At 37.2% G+C, this 13754-nt stretch overlaps 1 protein-coding gene across 1 annotated transcript in view; it reads left to right on the top strand.

Annotated features, from left to right (window-relative positions):
* LOC141434370 (lachesin-like) overlaps positions 1–12353 on the top strand; it is a 36267-nt gene extending 23914 nt beyond the window's left edge. The window contains exons 3-8 of the mRNA XM_074096785.1: positions 2939–3146; positions 3699–3863; positions 7173–7301; positions 9714–9848; positions 10501–10653; positions 12159–12353. Coding sequence (XP_073952886.1) covers positions 2939–3146; positions 3699–3863; positions 7173–7301; positions 9714–9848; positions 10501–10653; positions 12159–12310 — 942 coding nt within the window. The 3' untranslated portion in view covers positions 12311–12353. The remainder of the gene's footprint in view (positions 1–2938; positions 3147–3698; positions 3864–7172; positions 7302–9713; positions 9849–10500; positions 10654–12158) is intronic.
* The last annotated feature ends 1401 nt before the right edge of the window (positions 12354–13754 follow it).

Genomic DNA, 13754 nt, shown 5'->3' with positions numbered 1-13754 from the left:
TAAGACTCATTAAGGGAACTATAGGTCTGTTTATATTTCTTTGTCTTCAATTTCATGTTTATTTATGACTGTTTGTTTCTCAATAAATAAATAAATTTAAAATAAAAAACACGTTGAGTTTTAATACAGTCTTTGTACGTGGCACAAAGCATTACTAATAGCGAAATTTTAACAAGTAACGTAAATTAGGTATTCTCTATTGAAATTAGTTTTATTTTTGAACTGTTCTCCTCTGTTGCTGCTCTGCAGTTAGCTAACTAAAAAAACAAAGTAGGATTGGTAGGGTGTTAGTACTGTATCTCTCTCTCTCTCTCTTCAAGTGCCTCTCCAACTAGTGAAGGTTGTCAGTCAGCTCCGCATATCTGATTCGGTCTTTTGCCAGTCTAAAAAGCTCTGCGGCGCTCTTAACTCCCGTTCATTCCCGGATATTGCGTAGCCATGATTTCATCCTACGACCCACTGCTCTTTTGCCTGCCACTTTGCCCATCATTATCAGTTGCAAGTGTTCGTATCTATCGTATCTTAATATGTGACCCAGATAGGCAACTTTCCTTTTTTTGATGTGTCCTCCCAGCACGGCGAAGCACTACAACGTTGGTCACTCGATGTGTCCAGTTAATGGGCAACATGCGTCTATAGGCCCACATTTCAAATGCTTCGATACGTTTCCGGAAATCCTCTTTAATTGTCCAAGCCTCACATCCGTAAAGAAGTATAGGCCATATATAACATTGAAGTAGGCGAGTGCGCAATGATATTTTAAGGCTGCGGCTGCAGAGAACCTTTCTCATCTCATTGAAGGCACTACGGGCGATTTCAATGCGGGTCCTTATTTCACAATCACTGTCCTAGTCTTCATTCACCCAAGTGCCCAGATACTTATATTTACGCACCCGCTCCAGCCTCTTGCCTGCCACAGAAACCACGGGATCTACGAGTATAATAGTCTCCTTCTTAGTGATTACCATGACCTTCGTCTTGGAGACATTCATTCGGAGACCCGCCCTTAGACTGCACTCATTGACCCGGTTAACCATAGTACTGTACTGTATGGAGATCCATTTTTACACGAAATTAAAATTAAAAAAATTGTACCTAAGTACAGGTTTTGACTGCAGTTTTGTGTTGCGTTTGCGTTGCGTTCTTTTCCAAGCGGAGAGTGGATGAGAAAAAAAAATAACTGCATGGCTAAAAATATCGCAATATTCAACGCAAACTGTATTTGTACCATAAGTTTACAGTGACCGTACTCGATAGCGACGGCGTAAATTATTTATTGAGGCGCTGTAAAATTCTCAATACAAATAATTTACGCCGTCGCTATCGAGTACGGTCACTGTAAACTCATGGTAGTGGTACTGCCCGAGTTAAAGAATTAGAAAACTAAATCACAGTTGTTTACCTCCATATCTTTGATAAAATCGCAACCTTGGCTTTAAATAAGGCAAATAGGGCACTTGTTTGAGTTGAATGAAGCTTGCCCGCTTACAGAAGAACCTTCCTTAGGTAAATCAATTACCGATATTATAATTGAGAATTATTCATGAAATTTGAAATCCGAAGTACATTTCAAAGTGATCAGATGAAATAACACATTCAAAAAGTTCTTAGTTATTTGCCAATATATTTGATGTATTACTGTACATTATAATTAAAGAGCCTGAGGGCGTAGAATAACAGTTTATTGCTTGAATAAAGCATCTTATTTTAGTTAGAAACGTTAGATAGAAGATATATCAGTGATATGATAATCCTGTAAAGTTATGGCCTAGAGATTGGTGAAAAATAACTCCACAATAAAAAATCCCTTCTGACCCATCGCACCACCGACCATAAGGTGGCATTGAATGCGTTAATGAGTACATTGTAATAAAATAATTGATAATAAATTATAGATACATAAATTGTAATCGCAATCCGTGTCGAGACCGTGAGCTTCATTAAGAATTTCAGGGACCAGTGTTCAAAATAATTTGCATGATCACTTAGGCGTAAAAAACAATATCTCACGCTGGATACCACATTTAATTAGTGAAGACCAAAAAATGGCTCGAGTTAGATGGGGTCGCAAAACCTGCGGCAAATCAACCGAGGAGACTCTAAACACGTTTATTACATGATCAGTGGTGATGAATCTTGGATATATGCCTACAATCGGGATTCTAAACAGCATTCGACTGTTTGGGTGTTCCATCCAAGATGAGCCAAAACCGACCAAAGTATTACGCTCACGGAGCACTTCGAAAAAAATGGACGCCACGTTTGTAGCGAAATATGACCACGTTGCCACTATCGTGCTGGAAGACCGTAAAACAGTTAAAATGCTGACTGGTATACCACTGTTTGTTTACCTGAAGTTATCGGCGAGTTCCGAAAAAATAAGTCGTAGTACCATGATAATGCGAGCTCGCGCACCGCCCGGCAGACAATTGCGTTTTTAAAAGAGCAAAACGTCGAAAATCTCCAAAACCTGCCGTACAGCCCAAACTTAAGCCCTAATGATTTCTTCACTTTTCCAAAAATCAAGCAACGACTTCGTAGTCAACGGTACCGGGACGCCTGAAGAAACGGTTGAGGTATACAAAACGGCCATTTTGAAGACCCCGACTTCGGACTGGCATAAATGCTTCGAAAACTGGTTCGATCGAATGAAAAAGTGTATTATATATCACGGGATTACTTTGAAAAACAATAAATACCATTTAACTCTTAAATTGTCTTTAGTTTTTCCAAACGAAACAACTTAAAAGGCAACCCTCTTAGACGAAAACGTATATCGCTATGTGAGCGACCAGCGTGACATATTTAGTCATGATTATATTTCGCTGTGATTTTTTGTAACTGTAACAACAGTCACGGCGAAAGGATAGTAACGCCCATTTCTATCTGACCTCGATGTATTGGTACCAGGCCAGACTGAAGGAGTTTTGTTTGCAAGGTGGCGTGGCTACGTGTGGACACGCAGACGATCCTGACGATTGCCACCCACGTGATCACCAAGAACCACCGCATCGCCGTGAACCACAGCGACCGGCGTGTCTGGTTCCTCCACATCCACGACGTGAGACAGGCCGACCGCGGCTGGTACATGTGTCAGCTCAACACTGATCCTATGAAGAGCCAAACGGCTTACCTAGATGTCGTTGGTGAGTAGAAATTAAAAGCTAAAAGCAAAATATTGATTAATATAAGCAGAAGAAATGCTGGTAAATTGTAAAATTAAGCTTACATATTTTGTTGAAATTTCTTCATATACAAAAGTAATACACGAATACCAAGATTTTAAACTGAGACGTACGAACTATATAACTAACTAAGCACTAAGTATGTTCACATTATAACTTTCAAGATGATGTGATGCAGGAATTTCCACCAAAATAATGTATGCTTTACATATTATTGCACGTAGGTAACTGTACAGATAAAAACGAATTCTACACGCCCATCCACACATGCAGTTGAGTTTTTATTTAATTCTGATTTATCTGCAAGTCCATTAGCTACTTCCTTAGCAATTCGTGCGTGCTAAAACTTCTGTATCAATTTACACGCCTAAAGTTAGTTACGTAGGTACGTATTGAATTTATTAGTAGGTCAAAGTTTTCACAGCCTGGGGTGAAGTTAAAAATTTGTTGAGCGTTCGCGGTCGAGTGGTCTCCGAAGGTTGATGAAATTTATGAATTTTGGATGTGTTTTAGTGCCGCCAGATATATTGGACCACCCGACGAGTAGTGACCAGGTGGCTCGAGAGGGGGCCAACGTGACGCTCCGCTGTGCGGCACACGGGGTGCCCACTCCACACGTGGTGTGGCGACGAGAGGCCGGGGACTTGCTGCCTGCCACAAACATCAGCGACACACAGAGTAAGTTGTATGGCATAAGAAACAGACGTTGTAAATGCAGAAGTAACGTTACAATATTCGGCATGTTGGGTAACATGTCACACAGTTTTAATACGTATATCCCTATTTACTTCAAGGAAGATAATTATTTTATTTTACCTAGCCTTGATAACCTTATTTACAACATTTTTAAAAAAAATGCGTTACCGTGACTAGGTCATTTAAATCTTGGTGATATTTGAAAAATAGTGTTTTTTTTAGTAATGTCTTGTAATCAAATGGCACAGTAATTTCATTCCAGAAAGTCCACGACAAGCGTAACTTTTTATTTGTGGCCTGAATGTGACATAACTTTGAAACGTGAATAACCTTAATCGTATACAATTTAACGGTTATACTTAATTCATAAAATGAATGCAAAGCGCATAAAATTCAAACAACATCTTAAACTTTATACAAGAGTCCAGTATTAAAAGTATGGAGATTTTATGTATTTGAATCACAAAAATCTTGACTTTTATCTCAAATGCTCTTTTCTTGAGGAAATATTTTAAGTAGGTATTACGAATTTTTATGCTTCCTCCTTCCTTCTTTACCGATAATTATAAATGCTAAAGTGAGTATATTTCTGCCCGTTTCAGAGCTTAGCTTTCATTAACCGATTCTTCGTTCGCTTTCATCTCAAATCATTGTTTCAAATGTAACATTATTTCTGTGTTTTTAACGTTTACTGGTCAGAGTACGAAATCAAATCCTACAGAAATCAGCAAAAAGCTAATCAATCGAACGGCATCGAATATTTTTAATTTCGATACATGCGGGATAACATTTTTTTTTATTCGACTGGATGGCAAACGAGCAAGTGGGTCTCCTGATGGTAAGAGATCACCACCGCCCATAAACATCTGCAACACCACGGGTATTGCAGACGCGTTGCCAACCTAGAGGCCTAAGATGGGATACCTCACGTGCCAGTAATTTCACCGGCTGTCTTACTCTCCACGCCGAAACACAACAGTGCAAGCTCTGCTGCTTCACGGCAGGATTAGCGAGCAAGATAGTGGTAGCAATCCGGGCGGACCTTGCACAAGGCCCTACCACATAATATGATTATTTTAAGCTAAAATGCCTCATTCATTATATTATTTATTTTATCCGATTTTATGTTTGTGTTCATCTTGAGAGCTTATCCATAGATTGATAAAATATATACCTAATATATTTTGAGTTCATTGGTTGTGAATGAACCCACCTTTAAACAGTTTGTACCTACGGTAGAGTTCTACTTATTATACCTACACAACGCCAGAGCCGGATACTACTGAAATAATAAAGGGTCTTTAATTTCGGAACGAATAAACGTGTACTTTATAAGCTTCTCGAAAGGCTGTTTTATATTTGCGTAATTAAATTTTAAAAATTATCTTTTTGTAAAAAGCTTAAATTGGAGAAAGATATCCTTTTCCCAAAGCTGTCTCGTTAGTGTGGGCCCCGGCGCGTGAATATTGTGTTCGGGCTCGTCTTACAACATAGTTTGAGACTTCACTCCGACTCCCGCTTTCTTCTTGAAGTCTGCGGATTCAGATTAACTTGTTGTTTGATGACATTCCCGTTTCAAATTAAGTTTGAACATCTCTGTTTTAGAGAACAAAGTCTTCGCGGTTTCTGCCAACCAAGTTCGATTCCACTTTAATATTTAACGCACCAAACAATTGAGTTTTGTTACTTTGCTATTAACATTGTTTGAAATTCGTTATTCATAATAGTTAAACCAATATAATGAAAAATGACGAATTCTATCGAATGATTTTCAGTGGAAAAAATAATTGCAAACGTTTGCTTTTCATGACATTTTTACAAGCTTTTATTTGACTTGCAATGTTCGTGTGTATGTATGCTAGTTAAATAAAAGCTATTTACTAATACTCATACTGGTGAAAAAACGATGAATGCAAGATTATGTACCAGGGTGCAACTTTTTATAATTAATTTCACTGTGATTCCTTTGTCAACGGAATTGACAAAGGAATCACAGTGAAATTAATCATCTTGACCATTCCATAATGGTCAAGATGACATTAGTAGCACAAAGAATCCACCCTAGTAGGTACACGATTCAGTTTCTTTGACCGTACATGTAGAATTTAAAAATTGACCTCATATGTAACAAGTCAAATTTCACTCACTTTTTGTAATCGAATTGATTGAATTTTCTAGTATGTATGTATTTTCGACGACATTTACAAGTACAGCAAACTGGCTGACTGCGCTTTTAGTCAACAAAAAAATTATATTATGATTTTAACTTTCACCTAGCATACATGATATTGAAAATAATTTAATTTTATCGCTCTTGAGCAAATTTTAATGACCATCATGCCGAAAAATTGGGTATATTTTTATTTAGGTAATAACATAACATATTCACAATTCAGCAATAAGTAATTTAAGTCAATAACACGTAAAGGCAATAACAAGCAATGCAATACTATATATTTCCAGGTATAAAACTATCAGGTATTTAGCATTTGTCCTGACAGTCGTACGTATCTTGTTACTTCAGACAGAATAAGTACAACTTTTTACCCGCGAGCATTCGCGTATAAAGTAACAAATTGTAACTTTACTTGTAAAATAATTTCACCAATCGCAAGGCATTTGACGTAATACTCGGTCGGTACAAAATTAATGTTCAAAACGCAGTTATAAAAATCGTACGTTTTAAAATTCAGATTCTAGTTAACAGTTTCTTTATAAGGATAAATATAACAATACAGAGTAAAAATGGCGCCTTACTAAAATCCAATTTAACGTAACAGTAACAGTAGTTACTAAGCTTTGAATATTGAAATATTTTGTTTGAGGATCTCTTAATGGGTTTGTTAAGGAAAAAAAAAGGTGTACCTATTGGGTGGAAATCGAACCAATTATTTCTTCATCAGTATACTCGTTTACCTATATAGTGCTACTAGAGTTACCTACTAGTGAGAGGTCTAAATTTGACTGATATAGGCTGTTAATAGTATACTGTTAGTTTTACGGGATGACCGTAAAAGTAAAAATTTGGAATTGAAATATAAAAAAAAAAAGATTCCAAAAAACCAATCTTAATGTTAATAGTATATTACTGCAAATTTTCCAGAAATTTGAATCGCGTGCCGGGATGGACTTTTTCACAAGCAATTTCACGATGACTTATTTAGTAGAAGTCAGATTGACATTCGCTTTACCTTGGTAAGCAAGAGCAAGTCAATTTCTCCGACCCAACTCTAATAATTATTGCCGTCTAGTCTTCGTCGGTGGTCTAATGCAGATTTTATCCACACACAGATTCGTCGGTGAGCGGCGCGGTGCTGCACTTGGTCAAAGTGTCGCGGCTGCACATGGGTGCATATTTGTGCATCGCGAGCAACGGAGTGCCGCCGTCGGTCAGCAAACGCGTCATGCTCGTCGTGCACTGTGAGTTCCATAGAATCAAATAATACGAAGAATGGAAATATCACTTTTCCTGCTATTAAGGCACAAACTTTTTTTTTTCGATTTTCCACATTTTACTAAAGTATGGTAGGTAGGTTGACTCACCAATGAAGTGAAATACATATACAGGGTGGAAAGTTGAGATGGGGCAGCAAGGGCAGCTACTAGATCCCTTGCTGCTATATACGCGAAAATGCTCTTAGGAGACCTTTACTAACTTTTTGAGATGACAATCAACATTCACAGATTTCTGATAAAATGTACAGTCAGCGAGAAAATCGTCAGATTTGTTTTTTTTAACGCCAATCGGTCCCATTTATATCAAGGATTAAAACACTCTTTGAGACCACCTAAGGTTAGAGTACTAGAAAACCCACAAATCAAAGAAACTTTTTCCATACAGTTCATAAGGTACTAATTTGCAAAGTGAAACTTTCGCAGGTTGTTTTTTTTTCGAATATGAATCCTTTATGCTTAAAGAAAATTAAACAGTACGTAGACAACTAAAAACTGAACATTTTAACTAAAGTTAGTGTCTTAACCCAGTATTGCTGCCCCATCTCAACTTTACATCCTGTACGTATAATAGGTAGTAGTTTATTGATTAATTTTGTCTGCACAGTGTTGTGTTGGTAATTTTCCGTGTAAGTTATATTAGATGTAACTAGGTAACTTTGCGTATTTAAAATTGATACCATTGTTTGTCATTATGCGTATAGGTGATTGCGCGTATAAAGGGTAAATGGTTTTGGATGCAATTGGTCTAAAGAAGTAACATGTGAATCTAAAAAGTTCCCTGAATGTGTAATCGGTCTCCGCTCGGCTACTTTCTGGTTCATCAATTTTACTTCTATGACCCAAAGCCTAACCCGGGAAGTCTATAACGATATAATTGATACGTATACAGCTTTTTAGCCATATATTTGAGTGCCACGCTCTTTCAATTCGTGTGGAATTTCTATTATTCTTATTAGCTCTGTGGTGAGTTCTGTACACACTACACATTCCAAGTACGGAAAAATGTTAGAAGGATTTTGCAAAATGGAGGATTTGAACGTGACTGTTATCTTTTCACTGTGCACGGATACCGTCCTTGCTTGCTGAACACTTCTGAAGTAAGCGGCGCTTTCTTAAACTGTAAAGATACGCGCCTTTACACTAAAGGCACTAAAATACCGAGTCTAGCATTGCTAACAATAAAATAATAAAAAAACCTTCAGGAAGCTAAGACCGATTTTTTAATGTTACGCTCGGGTTTGTTAGCAAAGGTAATTTGTTGTTATAAAGAATTAAACATCTGAATAACTGAATTGTCCTCACACTCTTTGTATTGTGAAACTAATTGAACGGTAGTGTAGTTTAGAATAGGTATATAGTTATTTAGGTCAATTGATGTCAAGTGTCCCATGATATTTATTTATTTAAGTATATCAAATAAATCGGGCAACTGTTTATATTTACGAGTAGTGACGAGTTTTTCCTCGATAGATTTTACTGTATCGCGAAAAGCAGAACAGAGAGATAACGTATTCGGTACAAATAACACACTTAAAAGAAAATGGAGCGGGGCATATCATGTTCACTATTTTTAGCAGCTGGCGGCGATACTTTCGGTCCCGCGTTCTTCGCGTGACCAGTAAACGACACAACTTTTACTGCCATACCATTCGCTATTAGCGATTAGTAGAATGTGTTTTATCAATGAGTGTTTAACATATACAAACTTCTCTACATATATACAATGGTGTTAATGTACTTACGGTCACTTTTCCTTAAATGACAAATTATAAATGACTGAATATAGTTACTGCAGTTAAAACACTTCCACATTGTACTGTTCTTTACAAAACAGCTGTAAATAATTAAATCTCTCCATCTATATCTAATCTATATTCTATATCGATTATTCTATTATTATATAAATAAAAATGAATTGCCAAAATGTATGTACGCGCATAAATTCCAAACGACGGTACCGAAATAGATAATTATTGTTTTGTAGTGTTCGTTATTGTCAGGACTAGGTTTGTGTGTAACAAAATAAAAATAAAAATGAAACGGGGGCAAAGCCGCGGGCAACAGCTAGTAAGTAATATATGCAAACGGTCTGTTTTCTTTTCCATAATCTGACGCAGCTTTGTCACCACTGCATATATTAAGGCGCTCCTTTTTTTGCGTTTTCCATGATTTTAGTGAACAACAATCTGTACAAGAACCCATCTTCAAAACAATTAACTTCGTTACAGCTGAGCTTGGAAAACAAATGCAGAGTGTATTTTTGTTATAACCGCAAAATTTGAGGGTCCTCTAACTACTGGGCTGTTGGCCTTAAGATATGTATCCTCAATAATCTAGGTTTTACCATTCAAAAATTAACTTCAGCTTTTGTTCCAGTTCCACCAATTATGACAATACAAAACCAGTTGGTAGGTGCAAAGGACGGTGACACTGTGCACCTAGACTGTCATTCAGAAGCTTTCCCTAGATCTATTAACTATTGGACGATAAACGATCAAATCATATCACAGTGTAAGTATCTTTTTTCTTTTGTCTCTCATCAAAAACACAGGGATATTTAAAGCCATCCCGTGCGCACGTGGCATACGAAGGTGTATAAGTACAGTGATTTGTAAAAAAATATTTTGTTATCTTTAACACAAAAAAGCCGTTTCCAAATTGAGAATGCCTCTTTGTTCACATTTAAACATGGACGAAGTCCCATGAAACGTATCATACATTCATAGCTACATTTTACGCTAACATATTTATCTACAATACACGTATCTACTTATTGTAATTTAAATGCGCGCTTTAAGTATGCTGTAATGAACTCTAAGTTGGTATGCACATGACTAACAGTTCAACACACAATTATAGCATTTGTTTTCAATCGTTACTCGATAAGTTTGTACAGTCGAGGTCAAAAATATCTATTACCTACACGTCATACCCTGTTACTGTGTGCTTTCTGACAATTTTATACAAAAATTCAAACACGAATTGACAGCGACAAGGGAGTAAATCGTAAACATATCTTTGAATTCGACTGTACTCGTTATATTTTCATATCGTATTTTGTAACATTGGGTATATTGAATATACCTTTTTTTTCATTAACTAAACTGTTTGTACATCTTTTCTTTTCTAGCCAGGTTTTAATGTACCTTTTATATCTACACAGCGGACAAAAGATTTGAGATCACCGCCGTGGAGAGAGGCTACGAAGTAGACATGCGGTTGAAGATCAAGAAGGTGATCCGATCCACATTCGGCACTTACAGTTGCATATCGAAGAACTCGCTCGGCGACACAGACGGGACAATAAAATTGTACTGTAAGTTTTAAAGCATCTATTTTACTAGTACTTGCATTGGCTACAATCACACCTGATGTGAGTTTTACACACCAATCCAAAGACCCCCTTGCCATTTGCATAAATTTGTTTACGTTATCTCGCTCTTTTGCTATAGTCATTCCCAATAGTTATCTTTTATTCTCTTCCCTGAATGTTCGTAGGGCTCTTGCAGCTGAAATGCCAGATATTATTTACTTATAGTCCAATCAAGGAATATTTAAAGATAAATAAAAAAAAAATAAACAAACGAATGGCCGAAACGAATAAAAGAAATGGTATGACTGAAACATAGATAAAAACGACAAAACACACAATAAAAACAATAGAAGAAATTGGCAATCGAATAGCAGGAAAACAATGTTTGGAATTAAAACACCGTACCTATACACGTGTCCATTATGTGATTGATTTCTCGTGCCCGAATTCACGACTACATTTAACTGTATATTTTATACCCTCGAGGCGACTTGGTCCATTCGTTACGCTGCCCAAAAGATAATGGACGTTGAAATTTCCGTTTCGATTCATTGAACCATTGCGATCGCCGTTTTCTTCTTGAAAAACAGGAGAACGTTTTAATCTACGAGTATGCATGTCTGATGAACACCTTAAATTATCGAACGCCAACGCCCATGCGACTGCTCTTCCCCTCTTTTCTTTAAAGTGTAACCAAATAAAAACTTGGTTATCAAAATAAAAGCGCAGTTTAGAACCGGGTTTATAGTTACAATTTCCTTGTTTTACATAGATAAAGTCCTTGCTATTTTTAGTTCTTATTGCACAATTTACATTGTTGCCACAATAACAAAAAATTAACGACCAGATAGAGATTGCAAAAAGGTCACAAGCTCTATGCAATTAACTGACTTTCGTCATAAATAAATTACAATACGTTACCTTTTTATTTAAACTATCTTATAAGCGATTAGTACAAAAATATAATGAAGACACTTTACAAGTTACGTAATAGGCAACAGAAACAACACAACAAAAAGAAAAAAGGAATAGATTAAAAAAAACAGGTGGAGAATAATTTACAACACATTTTCCGAGTGTTAACAAAAATTATAAAATAACTCATTCTTAAAAATATGGCCAACAATTTGGCTCGCCTACACTTTACTATATTTTATTTAATTTATTTACTAATCTGGTGTGGTGTGGTGTTGTGCTACTAGGTAAAGTCTTCTCTTGACATTCATCAATCCCGATCTGGCGAAATTTCAGGCCAGGTGGGCTACTAGGAAAATCGAAGTTCGTAACGTTATGTCCCTTTCACTCTCGTATAAAATAGTATTAGCGTCAGCGGGATGGCAAGATACGAAGTTCTAATTGTGCACTTCGTAACATAGGGCCAGTTTCTTGCACATGCGTTTAAATTGGCCCGCCATCTCCTTCTGAGTCTGCCTCGTCCTCGATGGCCGTTCCCCGGTACTTAATTTTATAGCTAAGGTTATTTTCTAAGCCTTATTTTGTTTCAACAGCGTTGTCGGGCAAGTTCGATGAGGCACAATACAACGAGGTGGGCGAGGACGAAGCCCCCGACGTGAGCGAGCTGGAGGCGCTAAAGCGCAGCGGCGCCGGCGCAACCTTCGGCGCTAGGACCCTACTCCTGCTGCTGCTTCTCGCGTTATAATGCTACTTTGTATATACCAAATATATTGTTACTGTAATATTTTTTCCGTTGTTTCATTTACAATACGGTATTTGACAACTTCTGAATTTGCCATATCTTAATATTATTATGAAAATATAGATATACAGACTGTTTAGTAAAGAAAAATCTTAAATCGGTTGAAAATTGAATTTAAAGCGATTTTTTGAAAAATCTATATACCTGTCTCTTTCTCAAACGCTTTTCTCCATGCAGCAAGTATGGCGGTACTGGCGTTTGACGTCACTTGCCAGTATGTCTTACTCTTTCTAATCTTGAATTTTAAACCTTTATAATTTTGTTATTTGTAAAGGTAGCTTAAAAATTGTTTCTCTATTCGATAACAGGTATTGTGTAGTTTTAATTTATAAAACAAATACAAAATAGTCAAATACCGTATTATTGGGATGGCCTAGGTCCAACAGTTGACGTCCTACGATGGGAGAGGCCTATGTCCAAGTTCAATAGTGGACATCTTACGGCTGAAATCATGATTACGATGCCTAATATTTGTTTTTCTATAATTTTTGCAAGAAAATATGTTATCGTTTTTTTTAACGCAAGCAAAATTAAAAAGGTGAAAGACTTAAAAAAAATTAAAACTTCTTACACTTGTTTGGGTAGCTTTAGTAACCCAAAATCAACTCGTTTAATCTACAAGTAAGCCCCAAAACGGCTCTTTTACATGTCACTTTTTTAAACTACCAGTCAAGTCTAATAAGAAACAGGCTGTAATTTACCTATGTTGGACAAATACATATTTGAATTTGAATTTGATGTCAACCCGGTCAAGTTAGCCCAAAAAATAGGGGTATGGTTCATTGAATCAGGCGTTACTTTGCAGAGGTCCATAACAATGACCTAAAAGAATTTCTTTGCTCACCCGCGACCTTATGATAGCTCTAAGTTTATGCAAAATATAAGTGTTCATGCAGTACCTTCACCTCCACACTGTAAGAACACACACAAATGACACAAACCCATCTATCACCACCAACCTACACTGACGCGGTTCGAACTCAACCAGAGCTCATCTTCAGAGCAACACAACCGTACACCATGCTACCAGATGTTAGACAGTCTAACATCTACACACACACGCACGCATGCACGCACACACACACACACACACACACACACACACACACACACACACACACACACACACACACACACACACACACACACACACACACACACACACACACACACACACACACACGCGCGCGCGCGCGCGCGCAAGTCTAGATGTCTAGCATCCTGTAGCATGGTGTACGGTTGTGTTGCTCTGAAGATGAGCTCTGGTTGAGTTCAAAACGCGTCAGTGTAGTGTGGTGGTAGTGATAGATGGGTTTGTGTGATTTGTGAGTGTTCTTACAGTGTGGAGGTGGAGGAACTACATGAACACGCATATTTTGCATAAAGT

This window comes from Choristoneura fumiferana, chromosome 13, assembly GCF_025370935.1.
Source record: "Choristoneura fumiferana chromosome 13, NRCan_CFum_1, whole genome shotgun sequence".
Classification (NCBI taxonomy): Eukaryota; Metazoa; Arthropoda; class Insecta; order Lepidoptera; family Tortricidae; genus Choristoneura; species Choristoneura fumiferana.
Note: the sequence above shows the minus strand (reverse complement) of the source record. Positions and strands in the feature narration are given on the sequence as shown.